The sequence below is a fragment of the Lycorma delicatula genome, chromosome 1 (assembly GCF_047948215.1).
Source record: "Lycorma delicatula isolate Av1 chromosome 1, ASM4794821v1, whole genome shotgun sequence".
Classification (NCBI taxonomy): domain Eukaryota; kingdom Metazoa; phylum Arthropoda; class Insecta; order Hemiptera; family Fulgoridae; genus Lycorma; species Lycorma delicatula.
Window position 1 is genome coordinate 379,311,736 of NC_134455.1, and position 21,206 is coordinate 379,332,941.

At 29.6% G+C, this 21,206-nt stretch overlaps 1 protein-coding gene across 3 annotated transcripts in view; it reads right to left on the reverse strand.

Moving 5' to 3' along the window:
- Positions 1–21,206, reverse strand: part of LOC142317306 (uncharacterized) — a 39,655-nt gene that overhangs the window by 13,762 nt on the left and 4,687 nt on the right. For all 3 annotated transcript variants that reach the window (XM_075353743.1, XM_075353744.1, XM_075353745.1), the window contains exons 2-3: positions 18,447–18,696; positions 5,136–5,294 (exon numbers count right to left, since the gene is read on the reverse strand). In XM_075353743.1, coding sequence (XP_075209858.1) covers positions 5,136–5,294; positions 18,447–18,582 — 295 coding nt within the window. In that variant the 5' untranslated portion in view covers positions 18,583–18,696. The remainder of the gene's footprint in view (positions 1–5,135; positions 5,295–18,446; positions 18,697–21,206) is intronic.

Here is a 21,206-nt window from a genome sequence, read left to right on the forward strand (position 1 = left end):
CACGCCGAGTTTTTCTGTATGAGGTGTCCCATGGTAACACAGAATCTTTAATCTGTCTGAGTTTATTATCAACGGTAGAAAGTGACAAATGAAGAGGTATTGCGGCAAATAGATGAAGAAAGTAGCATTTGGAAAATATAGTTAAAAGAAGAGACAGACCTATAGGCCACATACTAAGGCATCCTGGAATAGTCGCTTTAATATTGGAAGGACAGGTAGAAGGGAAAAATTATGTAGGCAGGCCACGTTTGGAGTATGTAAAACAAATTGTTGGGGATGTAGGATGTAGAGGGTATACTGAAATGAAACGACTAGCACTAGATAGGGAATCTTGGAGAGCTGCATCAAACCAGTCAAATGACTGAAGACAAAAAAAAAAAAAGAAGATATTTCTTGTTCACGGTGGAGCATATATGTGATATCAAGCAAATATTTAAAAAAATTATCAACAAATTATATGGTGATTTATAAATTTGTATATAAGAACTTAATCTCTGGCAGAAATTAAACATGATAAAATTTTACACTTGTTTATTTTTAAAAAAATGTATAACCTGATTTAATGTTAATTATTATATCTACATGTATAGATAATAAAATATATGAAATTCAAAGTTAATGTCCTCTAAAACTGTAACAGAGATGTTTAAATATAACAGGGAACTTTTGTAATTTAATCTCAACAATTTCTGAATATAAATTTTTAAAAAACAAGAAAACCCTCAAAACATTAATTGTTAAATAACTTTTTTTTGTAAAAAGATATACCTAAAACTAAAGGGCTATTTCAATTATTAAACAATCACCAAAAGATACTGAGGAAATAGTACATATGTAAAACAATTACATGCAAAAAATGAGGAAGCAACAATGATACATATAACAAAACAAAAATAGAATTAGAAGTGTTCATCTTATAGAGTTATCATATTTCAAATTCAAAGATGAAAATACAAGTGAAAAAAGGTAAGCAGAATAAGTCATGAAATAAAATCTATTGCTGTGTCCAAACTGAAAGTCATAGGGAGAAAAACCGAGTACAAACATAAGGGTTTTTCTCATTCTTCATACTATAGAAAAGTGCTCCAGCAATACTAATGGCTACATCATGTTTGAAAAATCTAAAAAGATAAATTATAAAGATTTATGAAATCGAGACTAGAATTCTGGAACTTGTTCAATACAGCAGGATAATAAAACATGAACATATAAATGAAATATTCTCTCAGAAATTTTGCAGATTATTATCCGCTTTAACTGGCTTAATAAGGAACCATGTCTTGACAAACTGTAAAATCTAAAACTGAAAATAATGTAAGAAATCCACCAGGAAATCTTTATAAAGCACTCATCTAAACTGAAATTTTCCAGATGGGCCAATTTTTAACAATGAACAACTTTCGAATTACCATAGGGAACTAGCCTACAACGTTACAGTTTTTGTCAACAAAAATAAATTTAATTTGTTTGGGTGAAAAACTGAATGATTTTTATTAAAAGGAAGAACACTGAAGTTTAGTTAATAATTTAATTTAATTAAATTTTAAGTTAAGTTTTAGTTAGAAAAAATGTCTTAAGACTTCTTTTGTTAAGGTCGATGGGCAATTCAAATTATTTGATTACAAAGTAATTGAAATGGGTGTAATTAAGGATTATTTTAATTATTTACCATATAGAAGAAACACTCTTTAATATTTTTGACCTAAACATTTAGCTTACTAAGCATTTTGATGAATTACTATATATATACTAAATGATTGCAAAACTATATTCTTTTTTTAATTAAAGTCTTGTCTAGAGAAAACTTTCAATTTACCTATATTTATTAATAGTTACAAAAAAATTAAGAAAAAATTAACTAAATAAATTGATGTTTTATGAGTAATTAAAAGTGAAAATATTGATTTTTAAAACTACTTCATACAATATGCAGGAATGTAATAATATAATCTGTCTGAATAAAAAAAATAAAGGTCAATTACTAACATTAATGGCTAGTTACTTACTGCTGCTTCAAATATCAATTTAAATTATTTTCTTAATTTTTAATATTTATTTGAGTAAGTTTAGATATTAAATAATACTACTATCAAAGATCTAAATATAAATATATTTCTGAATAGTAATAGTAATACTTCAGCACTATATTAATATTTAAAGTAAATAAGGTTTTATATCTTGCATTAATGAACTACTCGAAAGGAAACTGAACATATATCATGTATTGATCATATACTTAAAAAACAAATTAAGACGATATATTAAAATACACAATAAGCGATAAACCACTATAACAGAGCACTATGCTGTAATGTTCCACTAGGCATTCAATAATAAGCTAGTCAAAAATAGTTCTATAAATAAATTTAGGAGGAAAATGGATATTAATCTACTGATATAACTCTTATTACAAAGTCATGGAATTTCATTTATATCTGTAGTTCAAGAAAACCAAACTGAACAAGGGTGAGGAGAAACCAAAAAGCATTGATGTGCTTCACATAGCAACAAGTAATAACATTTCAAAACCATGCAGCGAGTTGTGACGCACATTGACCTTGAATGACAAGAGGGGAAATTGCAAGAGGGGGTACACAACCTGTAACTGTGCAGGAATTGCAGTTGAGATAAAGGCCAACCACCAGTGCATACATACATATGAATATGCTGCTGACAAAGGTTACCAGAATATTCATCATCAAGGAATATTACACGCAGGGCGGATCGATCAAATGAGTGCAAGAAAACTTCTGTGCAGAGTACAACAGTGATTCATTCATACACAAATCATCCACAGATGAGTTCATAAAGTTGGAGTAAACTGGATCTGTGCTTGAAAAGAAGCATCACTACCCACCTGTTGAAAGGACCAAGACGCAGAAGGAAGATATTCTCACCAGCACACCGTAAAGGAACAGAAACTGAAGCCATACAAGATCATGGCTTTGTATTGCACACGACTACTGCAGGAAATCAAAAGTGGTCAACTCGACCCAAACCTCTACTTCATGACGAATGATGAGGCATGGTTCCACTTCAATGGCTACATTAATTTGCAAAATTTATGATACTGGTCCGGTTACAACCCATACAAATATTCAAGCTATCGCGGCATGATGTAAAGATAGGAGTGTAGTGCGCTGAGTCGGGAACAAGAATCATTGGACCCATTTTCTTCAAAGACACTGTGAACTCAGTGCATTACATTGCCATCTTCCGGCCCATTGTAGAGCAACTGACACCAGATTAACATTTTGTGTATTACCAGCAGGACAGCACAGCAGCATATGCCTCCTTGGCAGTTGTGTACTTAGTTTTCACAACTGACAGGACTGTCTTGAAGGATTCACAGTCTCCACAGTTGCCTGATCTATCCAGTTGCAATTTTTATTTGTGGGGCAACATGAAGGGCAAGGTTTACCAAAACAATCCATGAACTCATGATGCATTTCAACAGAATACACACAACGCCATCAACAACATCCAATGTGACGAATTACAGTAAGTCGTATTCAACATGATTTATTAGGCCAAACTGTGCCCAGACCATGGCAGTAAGCATTTCCAACAGTACCTGTAGAGATGGAGGAATCTGTGTAAGTAGGGTTTTGTCTTTCATTTACTTGTATGAGGCATATTCATAAAGTAAGGACCGTTTAATCAGATTATTACAGGAAAAGAGTGCACGAATGTAAAAACAACAATGTGAAACTGGAAATACAGCAAAAACTTATTTGATATCAATGTACCCCACAATGATATAAACGTCAGCAATAACTAATTCCTAGCTGGTGTTGGTAAGCAAAATGCTGATAATATTTAAATCCAATTATCTAACTCTTAATGAACTCATATGACAACCGCAATTTTTTTAAATTCTCACAGTTTCTAATTCCAGTCTCTCCTTAAGAAATACAGTCAGTAATTAATAAAGTAAAAAAATACTTACTAAAGTAAGTATTTATTTACTTTTACTAAAGTAAATAAAGTTCTAGCCTCGAATTTAGTTCCCCACTTATTTCACAGCCTCTTTCTTATATTAAAAAAAAATATATTTTGGTCATTATAACTTTCTGCATATTTTAAAAATGTGAAAATTAAATTGCTTTACAAAACAGGCAGGCCAACTTTTTTTGAAAATTACAGACCGATTGATTACTTTGATAAATAATGTAGCTAAGATAATAGAAAATTAATCAAATTTGGGTTAACTAAGTTTATAGATCAGCACAAATTACTTGATTCAAATCAGTATGGATTTCAACTGAACAAATGCACAGAAGGATGCATTACTACAATGATATTCCAAAATACAAATATTAATAGGAAATAGCTAGCAGTTTTTTTAGACTTGATTAGAGCCTCTGATAATATTCCCAATAATGCCTTGTTGCTTAAAAATGAAAAATATGGTATTACAGGAGTAATATTAGATCTATTAAAAAATTACTTATGGAGCATTTCAAAGTCTTATTTATTAATTCAGAACAGAGTACAGTCAATGTAACAGATTTTGGACTTCCGCAGGAAACTGTTTTATCATGTATACTATTTTTACTTTATCAATAATATGCTTAATCTGAAATTGTGCAACTGTAAAGCCATCTCTTCCGTGAATGACATTGCATTAATACTTTACTAATGATTCATGATTCAGTGTCTTTTACTTGTAGAAAGGGATAATTGTAATATAAAAGTGGCTTGATAATAATAGTTTTAAGTCCCAAAATCTGAAAAACTAAGCCAAAAAACTGAATAATATTGATCTTTTAATAAAATTCTTTAGGTTAACTCAATAATAATATTAACTTAATCCTACACTTAAAACTATGCACTCATACTAGGATATTTTGTTCATGCATTGTTTTAGAGAAGGTGAAAAATATTAAAAATAAGTTTAACAGCTAATTAAAATTTCAAACAAAAAAACATGTAAAACTCATTTGAAAAAAAATAAAACTAAGATTCATATTTTACACTTAATTTTTTTTAATATAAATAAAAATTGACTGTTACAGTTAAAACACACAGTTGCATTATAGAGAAACAATCAAATCTCTCACTCCCTATATTTCAACCTCATTCTTTGTTTTTAATAATGTATAACAGGTACTAATATTAATTACATGACATACCAGGTTCTTCAGAAGATATATCTGGCAGTATAAAAGTATGTACAGGTGTTTCTACAAAAAAATCTTGCTCTATGTTATCCAACACTAGCTCGGATCTAACTTGTGATACCAAATTAACATTATCTGTTGCTCTTGATATTCCCCTATTTAGCTTTTTATCTGGAATAAAGTAGAAAACATGGTAAATTTTAATAAAATATACATAGATTAAGACAATGATAAGAATTTATCGTAATTAATATTGGGGACTTACTGGGAAACAATACAAATTTTAAAGGGCAAATCTAAAAGTGGAGTAATTATTCTAGGAGAGAAAATAAAAATTACATATAAGTCAGAAGAAATGGATTTATTGCTAAGAAAGAAACTAATTCAGAAAAAAATAATAGCAGGGCACTGACCTCAAGTAGCGGTCATGTAAAGTTCTCTCATGAAACTCAGATTCTAGCTGCCTTTTTTCAGTGATTTAATCATACTTTTTAAATATAAATTTAATACCTACTGAATGACAATATTTTGTTTTTCACAGTGGTCTAGTCATCTTTATGAAAGGTATGCTAATTAGTCATAAATATTACAGTTATTATTTCAGTTCAGTAGTTACATCTTTGTAGTTACTGAACCTTGTTCAGAAACAAGCTCAGAGATTAGAAATTTATCTGAAGAATATATGTCAAGATACAAATAGTGGGGAAAGTAATTCCTTACTATATTTGCTCGCTTGGATTCTACACAAACAAAAATATCACCTAGTAGAAGTTAATAACAAACAACTACTTATGCAGAAAATCACACTAAAGATGAGGTTGATTAATTATTTACTGAGTTAAATAAACACAATAGAAAAGGGAGTAGTCATGAGAAGCTAATAAAAAAACAAAAATGTTAATTAAAAAAGGAAAGGTTTGAATTAGAACACCCTACTGATGGATGTCCAGTTTCTGTTCTAAAGTTTTACTGAAATAATAAAAATCCTTGTGGGATCTAATGAAGATTTATTTTCACATATTATTACAACATTAAAACTACATAATGTTACTACTTAATGCTGAGATGACTGATATTATTTATAGATGGTAATGATCCAATAAGCTTTAATTATTGTTAGATACAAATTTTTTGGAAAGTGTAAATTTAACAAAAATCAATTTATAACACAAACTTTTAAATTTTGAAGGGCAGGGTCTAATTTATATAAACAAGTGATTATTGCTTATTAATATAAAATTTTAAATCAACGGAAGTTGAAAAAATGGATGGTAAATAGAAAAAAGGAAGGTATTTGGAACATGGACATGTACTCTCAAGGTAAGGATAAACTTTCTGAAAATTCTATGCCCATATAGATGATTATTGGACGATTACTGGATTACGTTAAATCTCTATTTCGCGGTCCTTAAATACCTGTTCCTTCTACAGCTGAATTTAATATTGCTGTATGTGATACTACTCCTTAATTTTAACTGCTAGGTCAAATACTTCAAAATATCCTGAAAAATTCTGCAGTTGAAGGTTCAATGAAAAATCTTTTAGTGAAGACATCAGGCAGGACACTGGAGGAAAAGTGTTAGCCTGCGTCAAAACATCCAAGAGATAAAAATATTAACAGCCAATGGTAGTGCAATTAATGAAAGTGCAGCATATGAATAAGTACAGTTTTGAAAATGTGTTGTGGAGTGCACATGCTTTCTTTAATGTTAAACAATTAATTTTCTCAATTAGTTTTCAATTTGTGCTTATAAAACAAGGGTCGGTAATCATCAAATTGATTAAGGAAATGATTTAATAGTCAAAAACTACTTGTTTTTGACAATCCAATATAAGGTCACTTAAACTTTCTAATAAATATTGTGGATGAGCAAGTTAAATGTTCTTTCATATTCTCAAAAAAAACATCTGTAGTGAAGGTTAGAACAGGCCCTTTTGATTCTGTGTACTCCCAGTCATGAAATTGATTTAATTAAAACTTGATATTAGCCATTTATTGAGGACTACAGACTGGGGAAATTTCACATATTTAAGACTTACACTTGAAGTAAGTTTTCTAGATTAACAATCCCTCATCTTTAGAAAACAATATGGCACATCTAATGGAATGGAATTCTGAAATGATACTTAACATACCAAGGTTATTTCATTTGTAATGTGAAGGTATCCTTAAGTTTGGGGTTGTTATTTGACACGCCAATAACATAAAATTTACTTATATGTAAACTATACAACCACATTCCAAGAGTTAAATCTTTTTTAAATACCCACTAGTGTGGATTGAAGGCCAAATATAAACTTAATAGCTGAATATTATTTTATTAAAAGTAAACTCAAGGACTTTTCAACATCAAATTTTACATAAAATTGTTTAAGATCATTTAAATTACTAGAAAATAAACGTGAAATATTTAGCCTTACCACATTGTATAAAGATAATGAATTAAAAAGAAAATAAAGTGATATGTATGAACAGAATACTTTTCTGATATTACAAAAAATATATCCACACTGTCAAAACAGCACTTTATATTTAAACAGAATTTTGAGTACATATAATTACTACTATGTTCTTTACAGATAAAAATAAAAACTTTATTGTCTTACTTTTTAGTATATTTGTTATACAACAGGCAAAAAAGTAATTATTGTATTGTGTATATAAATATCACAAAAACTCAATGCAATACAAACACTGCATTTTTTTTTTACAATCCACTCTTAAATTAAAATGTATAATATAACTTTAGAACAGGCTAACAGCTGTTAGCATGAATTTATATTATATACTGATAAATTAGAATATCACCTTTTTCTGAGAGATCAACACTGAAATACATTCATAACTTTCAACATGTATAATTATAAATTTTCATATCTAATAACTTCTAATAATTGAAAAAAATCAAAAGGTACATACATGGTGATACCATTTAATCACAACTAATATTTGGCAATAATGCAATAAAAACTCAATAAATATGTCATATGTTTGGACTTTTGATTAATTCAAACTGGTATGGATGGTTTGAATATTTAAGAGAGTAAAACATAAACATAAATCACAAAAACAATAAACAACTTATTTGGAGAATAAGATAACAAGAGAATGTATATTTAACCAGACAACACTAAATTTAATCATGTTAATGTAGACAGACACAAATTCCAAAGTAAAATTCTGGGGAGAAATCAGCAAACTCAATTTAAATATTTAACTCAATTTTAAATATTTTTTATATTTTAATATATTTAAAAACAAGATTAATTATAAATATCATTAAAACTAATGAAAACACACAGCAAAATACTATGTGTTCTTTCAATTTCTTATAAAATTCTTATCTTTTTGTTTCAATGCTCCTTTTGGTGCTTTTTCTTTTGTCTCCCAACGGGTCATCCCTTTTTAACATCCAACAAATAGCCAGCTATTGTGCTCAGTTCCATCTTCCTTGATATCTCCTCTCCATCTCTTTCATGTCTTGGTGGAACCTTTCACCTTGCACCAAGATTTTTGGGAAAGTAATAGAGGAGAGAATCTAGGAAATGCACCTTTAGCTTCTCATTTTACAGCTTAAATCTTAGAATTTTTTAACATATTTTGAACAATATTTTTAAAATCTTCATGTTTTTTGTTGTCAAGAAACTCAGTAATTGTGTTCTTGAAGGCTTTCCAAGCTTGTTTTTCTGCTTCCTCAATTTTAGATTCAAATATTTCATCTTTAATAAGTTTCCTTATATCTAGCCCAACAAAAACACCCTCTTATCTTTGTTTCTGATAAACCTGGAAACTGACTGCAAAAATATTTGTAACACTCACCATCTTTTTTAATGAATGAGATTGACAAACTGTTGTGTAATATTTACGTGAAACAGGAAGTTTTGTCAGACTTCAAAAAGAGTGTTAGTGTCATGATACCAAAGAAAGCAGAAGAAGAACAATGTGAAGGATACTGAATAATTTGCTTAATTAAACATGCATCAAAAATCTTAACTAGAATTCTGTACAAAAGAATTGAGAGGAGAATGGAAGAAATGTTAGGAGAAGACCAATTTGGTTTCAGAAGTATAGGGACAAAATTAATAGTAGAAGGAAGATTAAAGAAAAACAAACCAACATACATAACCCACTGGGTTGGTCTAGTGGTGAACAAGTCTTTCCAAATCAGCTGATTTGGAAGTCAAGAGTTTCAGTGTTCAAGTCCTAGTAAATACTAGATCATAGATACTGGTGTTCTTTGATGGTTGGGTTTCAATTAACCATACATCTCAGAAATGGTCAAACTGTGACTGTACAAGACTACACTTCACACTCATACATAAAAACCTCATTCATCCTCTGAAGTAATATCTGAAAAGTACTTCCTGGAGGCTAAACAGGAAAAAGAAAGAAACCAACATACATGGCATTTATAGACTTAGAAAAGGCATTTGATAACGTAGACTGGAATAAAATGTTCAGCATCTTAAAATGTTGACGGTTCAAGTATAGAAATAGAAGAACAATTGTTAACATTTATAGGAACCAAACTGAAACAGTAATAATTGAAAAATATAAGAAAGAAACACTAATGAAAAAAGGGAGTCTGACAAGCAGGATGTTCCCTATCCCTGCTACATTTTAATCTTTACATAGAAATAGCAGTTAATGATGTCAAAGAACAATTTAGATCTGGAGTAACAGTGGAAGGTGAAGATAAAGATGCTATGATTTGTTGATAAAGTAATTCTAGCCGAGAGTAAAAAAGATTTAGAAGAAACAATGAATGACATGGATGAAGTCCTTCGCAAGAACTACCTTCCACATGAAAATAAACAAAAACAAAACGAAAGTAATGAAATACAGTAGAAATAAAGCAGATAGACTACTGAATATAAAAATAAGATGAGAAAGAACTGGGGGTAGAAAAATTTTGTTATTTTGGAAATAGAATTACTAAAGATGGATTAAGTAGGAGCAATATAAAATGCTCAATAGCACAGGTGAAATGGACTTTCAGTCAAAAATATAATTTCTTACAAAAAAATTAATTTAAACATCAGGAAAGCATTTTTGAAAGTATATGTTTGGTGCATAGCTTTATATGGAAGTGAAACAAGGATGATCGGAGTACCTGAGAAGAAAATATTAGAAGCTTTTGAAATGCGGTGCTATAGGAGAATGTTAAAAGTCAAGTGGGTGGATGAAGTGATAATGAAGAGGTGTTACGGCAAATTGATGAAGACAGAAGCATTTGGAAGAATATTGCTAAAAGAAGAGACAGGCTTATAGGCCACATCTTGAGGCATCCTGCATTAGTCATCAAACCAGTCAAATGAATGAAGACAAAAAAAGTATTATTTAACTTATAAAGGGTATAGTTTAATAACAGACAGTTCTATGATAAAATCACCAACTGACTTAGAACAAATACTGATTTATCTATAATAAATCAACCTGCAAAAAACTTCTTGATTTGCAAATACACCGTGCTTGGAAAGCAATGCTCTTTGCTAAACATCCAAGGAAGTTGATGAAAAAGGATTATTTTTCTTTAATTAACTCTAATTATATCCAAGCTAATAATGAATATTTACTGAACAAAATAAGCTGATAATTTTAGCTTATATTGTTAAAATCACTGATTTTTAATATTTATATGGGCATGTTGTTCCTGAATTTTATTGAGAACAAAATGACATGAAGAACCTGTACTGTAATAACTTGTAATATACAAGAACAAGTGAGTTAAACTCTGGCTAATTGACAGAAGTACAAACTACCCAAAGTAGCATTTTAAACAAAGGAAAGGAGTTGAAAATTGTTTTACTTATTGATTTTCTTAATTACAATCTCCATTGACTACTTTGGTAGAGTTCTCTGTTTCTTCAGAGCCAATTCTTTATTATGATTTTGTAAAAATAAATAAAGTTAAAACTTTCAGGAAATGTGGGAACTTCTGACTTCATCAGGATGGTTCTGGCACTTAGTAAACAGTCATAGTTAGGTGGACTAGTCAGGTTTTGGGAACATAGCCTTAAAGATTAAGTGACTGGTGTAATTCCCTGCTCTCCCTCAGCAATAAGTAAATACATAAATTCTCTTTACATTTTAATTTGCATATAGAAGAAGCAAAATGAAGGAGATAAAAGAAAATTTTAAGGACACAGTAACAATTCAGAGATTAAACAGTAAAAACTTTATTACGATACTGTTTATTTAATTGAATGCAGGAATGGATTAGATCTAATGAATTAATTCAATGTTGATGGAGAAATTCAATTTAGTACAGGGTGATTCAAAGAAACGGGAAATTTTGAAAGTTGTGTTGGTTTGGAAACCGTGGGCGATTGGTACCACTTGATAAGTGGCGCCAGCCTCTCTGTTGTCATGGATCCTTGGAGTGGTGCGTAACGTGCATTTGCTATCAAAGCGTTTTACAAAAACAATGACAGTGTGGAGGGAGCGTGTAGAGAATTTCGCCGTCATTTTAATCTGGGATGGCACGACCGTCTTCCATCAGCACATGCAATTAAAACATGGATATCTAATTTTGAGGAAACCGGTTCGGCAATGAAAAAGAAACCTCCAGGCCATGAGCGAACCGTCCGTACACCATAGAATGTTCAAGCTTTACAAGATGCTGTCACACGAAGTGCACATCGGTCAATCCGTTGTCTTTCAGCATCTTTGCAATTGCATAGTTCAATTGTTCGAAGAATGTTAGTGAAGGACTTGCAATACCATTCATACAAGTTGCAGATCATCCAGGCACTGAAACCGAACGATGCAGTTGTGCGAGCACAATTCTGTAATGTAATGCTTCAGAAGATAAATGATAACGAAGAGTTTGTTCACGAACTGTGGATGTTAGACGAAGCGCATTTCCACCTCAGTAGATTTGTTAACAAGCAAAATTTCAGATACTGGGCACAAGGAAATCCTACGCAGCTACACCAGCGTCCGTTGCACAGCCAGAAAGTGACCGTGTGGTGTGCTATGTCATCTTACGGTGTTATAGGCCCTTTTTATTTTGAGGATAACAACGTTCTTGCGATTACAGTGACGTCGGCTCGTTACGTAGCCGTGCTTGAATCCTTTGTTGTGGAACAACAAAAGAGTTTTCTACCGATTCTTAACACAGCCTGGTTTCAACAAAACGAAGCAATGTCACATACTGCATGAATATCGATGGCAGCTGTACGCCGATTGTTTGGACAACGTGTCATTTCACGAAATGGTGACATTAGATGGCCTCCCAGATCGCCTGTTCTCTCAGCTTGCGATTACTTTTTGTGGGGTCACCTTAAAAGCAAAGTGTTCCACAGTAGACCTGCTACAACAGAAGAACTGAAGGCAAAGATCCGAAAAGCAATTTCGGAAATTCCAGTTGAGATGTTATGTCAAACCATGAACAATTTAACGAAGAGACTTCGTGAGTGTTTATGTAGAAGAGGAGGTCACCTGGAAGATGTCATCTTTAAAAAAATAAACTAAAATGTATGTATCCTGAAATGGCAACATTTGTACAATTACATGAAATAAAATTAATTTTCTAAAAAATATTTTTAATATTATTTAATTTTTAAAATTTCCCGTTTCTTTGAATCATCCTGAACATGACTAAAATAAAGATAATGAATAAGACAGAATGGAAATAAATGAGCACTAAATATTAAAATTTAAGAAAACACACAATAAACTAAAGTTGCAGAATCTTGTATTATGGTAAATCAAATTGCAAGGAATGGATACTTGCCCTTTTTTTGTACAGAAAATAAATTTGCTGCAGTAAACACAGATTTAATAGAAGAAAATTTAAAAATATAAGGTGTATCTGGAAAGTAAAGATAAAAAGCCCTTAAAATTTTATTGAAGTATTTATTTACAGATCTTTAACTGACTACTACTTACAATATATGTCTTCATTCTTACATATTCAATATAATCACTGACATATACAATCATGTAACTAACTTTAATTCAGCTTACATTTTGTGAGAAGGCAAATGCTATATGTCCAGCATCCCTTCTTTTGTTCTGAATAGCCCATCAAGAATGTCATGATAAGTACTGATGGTAATTGAAACAATTAAAACATTTTGCGGCATGAAGTCAGGAAGAATGCCTTTCCTCTCTCAAAAAACAGAGACTATAATTGTTTTGGTTTAAGTTAACATTTTGAATTTTTTACTTTGGAAAATGATCTGCAATAACTGCAAAAATTGTTGCTTCAATTCAAGAATTCAGAGATAAACCCAAGCTTTCATCCTCATTCCAACTGAGTGTAAGTAAAACTTAAGTGCAGAATCAATCTGTTTTTTTTTTTATGTTTGTCAGTTAGTTAACATTTTTGGCATCTAAAACCGTACAATTTTTTACAGTCTAATTTTTTTTCACATCATGAATCACAGAATTAAGATTCAGAAATCAATTTTATCAAATGTTCATCTGTATGAATACAGTCTTCAATTCTATGAAGAAGACTGCATTTCTTTATGAACTATTCACCTTTCTTCCAAAAACTCAAAGCACCACTTCACGACATTTTGTCAATTTATAACATCACCATACTGCAACAACTAATTCCTTCACAACCTTAGAGGATTGTTTCCTTACTTTCCAGACATGCTGTGTTTTTTCATGAAGTATAATGATTTAAAGCAAAAATTATGGTTAATTGAAAAAAGAAACAATGAGTGAAGGTATCTGAATGTGGATAAAGAGAATTTCCAGTTAGGTGGGTTGATAAAAATTAAATAAGGTTTCAACAAGAGTTAGAAAGAAGGTATGATCAGGTCAAAATCTTGAAAAATGATAAGTTTAGTGGCTGGTACTCTAGAAACTAAAAAGTAAATATTAATGAATTAAGTTCTAGGAGACATTATAGAGATAAATAGTCAAGACTGATGAAGATTAGAATGTATGAGACAAATAGTGATGACATATAAGATATGGTAAGGCTCTAAAACTGACACTGGAAAAAAGCTGCAGAGATATGGATTAATAAAATGCAGCAAGAAAAGAGAATAATGTAAAAAATGGCAGCCGAAAGAAGAACAAGAGCAACTGCAATATGATTTGGGATCAATAAGCTGTGTAAATATTAGTACTATAAAAGTATTTAATATTTTACGAATTACTGTTTAACTATATATAAGCCTATAGGCACATACATACACTATATATATATATATATATATATATATATATATATAGTAACTTAAAATAGGTTTATATATATATATATATATATATACAATCAAGTGTGAATTTCCATATCTATTGTATAAATATTTTTTATACTGTTCTTTCTAAAGAACAAAAAATTCAAGGCCAAATTTATATTTAATAAAGTTAACTGTCTGTACATAAAGATAAGAATATTTTTTGACAAGATATACTTCTATTAGAATCAATCTGTTTTTTTTTTTATGTTTGTCAGTTAGTTAACATTTTTGGCATCTAAAACCGTACAATTTTTTACAGTCTAATTTTTTTTCACATCATGAATCACAGAATTAAGATTCAGAAATCAATTTTATCAAATGTTCATCTGTATGAATACAGTCTTCAATTCTATGAAGAAGACTGCATTTCTTTATGAACTATTCACCTTTCTTCCAAAAACTCAAAGCACCACTTCACGACATTTTGTCAATTTATAACATCACCATACTGCAACAACTAATTCCTTCACAACCTTAGAGGATTGTTTCCTTACTTTCCAGACATGCTGTGTTTTTTCATGAAGTATAATGATTTAAAGCAAAAATTATGGTTAATTGAAAAAAGAAACAATGAGTGAAGGTATCTGAATGTGGATAAAGAGAATTTCCAGTTAGGTGGGTTGATAAAAATTAAATAAGGTTTCAACAAGAGTTAGAAAGAAGGTATGATCAGGTCAAAATCTTGAAAAATGATAAGTTTAGTGGCTGGTACTCTAGAAACTAAAAAGTAAATATTAATGAATTAAGTTCTAGGAGACATTATAGAGATAAATAGTCAAGACTGATGAAGATTAGAATGTATGAGACAAATAGTGATGACATATAAGATATGGTAAGGCTCTAAAACTGACACTGGAAAAAAGCTGCAGAGATATGGATTAATAAAATGCAGCAAGAAAAGAGAATAATGTAAAAAATGGCAGCCGAAAGAAGAACAAGAGCAACTGCAATATGATTTGGGATCAATAAGCTGTGTAAATATTAGTACTATAAAAGTATTTAATATTTTACGAATTACTGTTTAACTATATATAAGCCTATAGGCACATACATACACTATATATATATATATATATATATATAGTAACTTAAAATAGGTTTATATATATATATATATATATATACAATCAAGTGTGAATTTCCATATCTATTGTATAAATATTTTTTATACTGTTCTTTCTAAAGAACAAAAAATTCAAGGCCAAATTTATATTTAATAAAGTTAACTGTCTGTACATAAAGATAAGAATATTTTTTGACAAGATATACTTCCCCTCCTATCATATACTAAAAGAGTGTATCAAATATAAAAATTAAAATTATATAAATTATTTATAAAATATATAAATATAAAAATTTATTAGTGTTTACAAATAGAAACAGAATGATATCAACCTAAAATACCCAGTTTACACAAGTTTTATACACACACAAATTCTAAATTTATAGTAAAATGAACTAGATCTAATAATATGGTTTAAAAAAGGCTACAGGAAGACTTTAATAATATTCAGGAAATGTTTTACTTGCCAGTTTCAGAAAGATTATGTACACAATCCTAAATTATTAATTTAAGAAGACAAAAAACAGACTTTTGAAAATTAATAGTTACTCTTGATAGTAGATGTCTCAGTAAGTAAAGGAAAATTACACTTTGAAAACTAATCCCATGAAAAAAGACACTACCCATTCTTCTTAACTATGTGCCTAAAATAACACATATTGATGGTATGAAAAATAAAAATTTAGCACATAATGGTTTTGATTCAAAAAGGTGCAACAACAAATTAATACAACACTGCTAGTGTGGGACTAAAAATAGTTTTCTTAAATACTAAATTCTTATCCAATCTTATTCATGTAAATTAAGAAGATTCAACTTTACCAATGATGCAAATAGGTTTAATTTTTGTCGTTTTCTTTATTTGTAACTTTTTTTGGTCCATTCCAAATGAGTAAATACAAAAAAGGAATTTATTTTCATTCAAAAGGGCCCAATAATACAGGTTTGTATTAAGATATAATAGCAAAAATTTAATTATTTAAAATACCAATTTTTATTAAAACAGTTAGAATTCAGTCAGATTTACCTGTGGACCATGAATTTAACATGTTAACAGACATGAACTAATGGGTTTTTTATTTTTTTTTTGTATGAAAAACAAGGATAACAAGAAAATAAAATACTATCTGAGCAGTTTAGCGAAAAATAAAAATTTCTATATAGTATATAGAAGTGCTTGATAGAAAAAAGTTTGTCGTATGTCTACTATGAAAATTTTTAATAAAAAATCCTAATTAATAGCTGATATCTTGAGAATATATTTACTTGATTTGGATGAATGGCATGCTAAACAAAAAGTCAGTCTATTTTATAAATCTAATCTGTATAAAATCTATAGCTATAGATTTAGTTAGCCTCAAATCATTACTACATAAAAAAATTATTAGAGAAGATTACTAGAGAAGAGTATTTGATTTATGAGTACGAGAATAATGTTAAGATAAGTTGAAACAGATTGGTCTAAATGATGGTATCATGAATATAATATAAAAAAAAGGTGGACCAGCCTTTTACTACAGAAGTAACACACACAAGATCTATTCAAAATGTATTGAAATTTATTTCATTTCTTGGTGAGAAATAAAATTTGTTACTTTCAACAACAATGGATAAACAAATTATAAAAAATGGCCAAACCTGCAGTCAATTTCAGTTGACGGTGACAGCATGCCAGAAAGCTATCAACAAACTAAAATCTAGCATTAACTAAGCACGCATTTTATCAATGACTGACAGACCACCCAAGAAATTGAAAATAGTTCTGAACATGTAATTTTAATATATTTAATGGTACTTATGTACTAATGCCACCGCAGCTACAGCTTTATTTAAAAACAAAGTAGTCAATCAAAGTAATCAACATAGATTCAAAACAGTCTCTTTATTAATTTTAATAAATGGTTATTTTTATTTATTTTATAAATATAATTTAACCAAACTTAACCTACGCTCGCTAACCTTGACTAATTAACACCGTAATTTTTTGAGTATTTATTTAATAAATTCAGTAATTATTGTTATTTAAATAATTACAATAATTACTGAATTGATTAAATAAATACTCAAAAAATTACGGTGTTCATTAGTCAAGGTTAGCGAGCGTAGGTTATGTTTGGTTAAATTATATTTATAAAATAAATAAATATAAATAACCATTTCTTAAAATTCATAATGAGACTCAATAAAATAAATACTCAATTTTAAATAAAGCTGTAGCTGCGGTGGCGTTAATACATAAGTACCTATTTAATATACTAATATATTAATTTTAATATACAGAGTGATTGTGAAATTGATGTCTGGCAAAAATGAATTTGTATAAACAGAAATAGTTATGTCAAGACGTTATACAAAATGAGATGTTCTTAGGTGGTCAAACTTATATGCCAGTGGTAGTCCTGATTTCATGAAGACTATGATAACTGGAAGAGTTTTGGATAATGGGTATGACTCAAAAATTAAGGCATAGTCATTGTAGTAGAATTCTTTATAATCTCAAAGAACAAAGAATGCAAGATCAATGAGGAGAGGCTAATGAAAGTCAAAGAGGTGCTGACTTATTAGTTATACAGTCTAATGAAAAGATTCCAGTTTCAGTTGAGTAAACAAAGAACATAAAAACACTAGCTGGTAGCCATATTAAAAGAGAAATTCCAGAAATGTTTCCAGCAATGGAAGAAGTACAGAGTTAAATGTGTAAAGTCATAAGTAAACTACTTGGAAGGAGATTAGGCCTGGAGACCAATAAGCAAGCAGTTTTCCCTGGTCAAAGGTCAAATACTTTTTGAGTAACCCTTGGGAATAGGTTATTAAAAATGAGGAAAAATACAACTGCATTTAAAAAAAAAGTATATTACCTATGAATAGTTAACGTTACATAGTCTGGTTACAGAATTAAAAAAAAAAATTATTTAAAAAATTTATATAAATATTTTTACTGTACACAAATATTAAAAAAAATGAATACAGTTAATAAGAATTACAATAGAATAAGTCTTTACATAAAATGTAAAGACTTAATAAATATTAGATGAAAAGGAAATACTTACAATCATTTGTATCAACAGCTTCACTCCTTTTAAGAGGGTAACTCTGGGTTGCAAACATTTTGCTATCATCTGTTGAATCACCGTTGCTTGTTTTATTATTTTGTTTAACTATATTGCCATTTTCTTCATCTTCCATAATTCTAGGTGAAGAAGGAGTGGTGGTAACTGGAGGGCTAGGGTTACAAAAACCCACAAGCAACTGTGACTCGGCCACTTTTAAGTCTTTATTTGTCTCCAGTACAGAAAAAAACTGCAAAAAACACAATAATAGATAGTGCATGGCAAACATATCTCAACAATAATGAAATACTAGTATAGAAATTAAAGATAATAAACAAAAATGAAAATTATTAAGCTCACAGAAATTTATTAGCACATATAAACATTATCATCAACAAATCATTAATAACAGTAAAGTGAAAAAATTCTATTGCAAAGAACCAGTGATGTAAAGAAACTGTGATCTTTCACTTAAAAAAGCTGATGTGGACATCACATGACTTCCTTGTATGCCTATTAAATTAAATGTATGCATTTTTTGCTGCACTTCATTTAAACTTATTTCATTTGAAAGTGAGATAGTATCCTCCAATTATTTAATAAAGTGGACAGTTACACAATTGTATTGTGGTAGACACCACATCATCAAATTTTTTTGTGGTGTCTGTATCTGCATTTTATATTAGTTTATATATTAATTTAGGTGAAAATGTGTCGGATCCATAACCATATTGGTTTTTTATCTGACTTCATATACATATATTTTTTAACTTTTCTTTTTTTAATTTAAATATACTGATTTATTAATAATTATTAACCTCAGTAAACATTTTTGAATTAAAATGAAAAGTAAATAAAATTTTATTTCACTAATAACTTCTTTTTTTTTCTTATTGTTATTGAATTATTTCTTGTAAATTTTTCTTTCCAATTAAGGTTTATCAATTAATCAATATATTTAAATTAAAAAAAGTAAAAAAAAATATGTATATAAAGTTGGATTCAAACCGATGTGCCTTCCGCTTGGAAGATCCAGGTACATAATTAAAATTTTATTTGGCTATAACTCTGGATCCAATGAAAATAAGTACCACTTATGATATATTGTTGAAAAGCTCTCAATGAGGGCTTATTACTACAGTTAATAAAAAGTCCAAAATCGAATTTTTTTTGATTTTGTGCTTTTTTGACACTTCTGGTCAGACGATTGCAATCAAAAGAAGAGGTACACAACTAGATGTTACAACAGTCCTAAATCCAAAATTTCAACAACCTATGGCTAATCGTTTTTGAGTTATGTGAAATACATATATACAGATATCACCCCGAAACTAGTCAAAAATGGATTCAGGGAAGGTCAAAATGGATATTTCCATTGAAATTTGTAAACTGGAATTTTTCACGATCACAATACTTCTTTTACTTCATATAAGGAAGTAAAAATACATTAGAGTTCAATAGAATTCAAGAAGACTCAAGAAGACTATAGCACTATCAGAAAAATAAAAGTATTAAGATAGGTAATAGAGATTTTAACATCACTTATTGTTACTGATGCAGGATATAAATTTTGAAGGTCATAGCTCTTATAAGGTTATCACAGAGCACTACAACATGAGGCAACTTTAAGTTCTTATCCCAGGCTATAATTATGAAAAAATCCAGCAATGTTAGAAGTTGTCATATTAACTATGGAAAAAATTATTCTGTATAAAACAACATCAAGTTAATACTGATCATTTTTTTTCAATGTTCTAAGCAGTACAAGCCTCCTATATTCTAGAATATACATTAACTTCAACTCTTATTTAAAGAACAACATTTTGAATTCATAGAAGAATTATAAAAGAAATTATACCAGCACCCTACTGAATATACCAACAGGAGTATTCAAACTATATGATGGAACCACTTTATAGAAACTATTGCTAAGAAAGGAAAACAATTAAAAGATAATTAGCAAATGTAACCACATATTCTCTGAAGAATATTCTTAAGAGCAGCATCCAAACATCATTGGCAATCAAATAATAAAACAGTATTTAAAAAAAAAAAAATAGTTCTTTTATATTAAATAAATATACAAACTACAAAAATATGTAACAGTGTTTTTAAAACAAACATTCTTCAAAAAATTGTTCTATTTTATTAAGAGCTAAAAAATTGACCCCAAAATTTGATCCAATCCCAAGCTATATTTATCAGTTACCATCATAATTATTTTGGGATAGAGGAGTATGGTCTACATTCAGCCCTCATAATTGGAGGATCAAGGACCCTAGCCAAGAAAATCCAATTCTGGTATAATTCAGAGAATGCAGAGATTGATGATATAGAAAAAATAATAGAAATGGGAAGAGCACTGAAAAGATTTTTATAATTACAGTTTATGTGAAAAGCCAAAAGCTACAACACTAAGAATTACATGCCCTGTTACATTATACAATTTTACGGCTGTTAAAACCTGATGTATGATGATTCTTGGCAACTAGAGAAAGCTGTTAATACTTAGCAGTGCTGAGGGAGATTCATGCCTAACAGCTTCACAGCTTCAGAACTGGAGATTATGATCCAGTGAAAAATTCCACTCACTGATAATGAAGGAATTAATTATAAATATAACAGTCATCAAGTAGTGTGAATAAATAATGACAGACGAAATCATATCAAGGTGATTTTCACATCACATTTAGTTTGAAAGTGACCTCCAAGACCTTGAAAATAGCTACTGGACAATATCAAGAGAGATTAAAGGTTTGG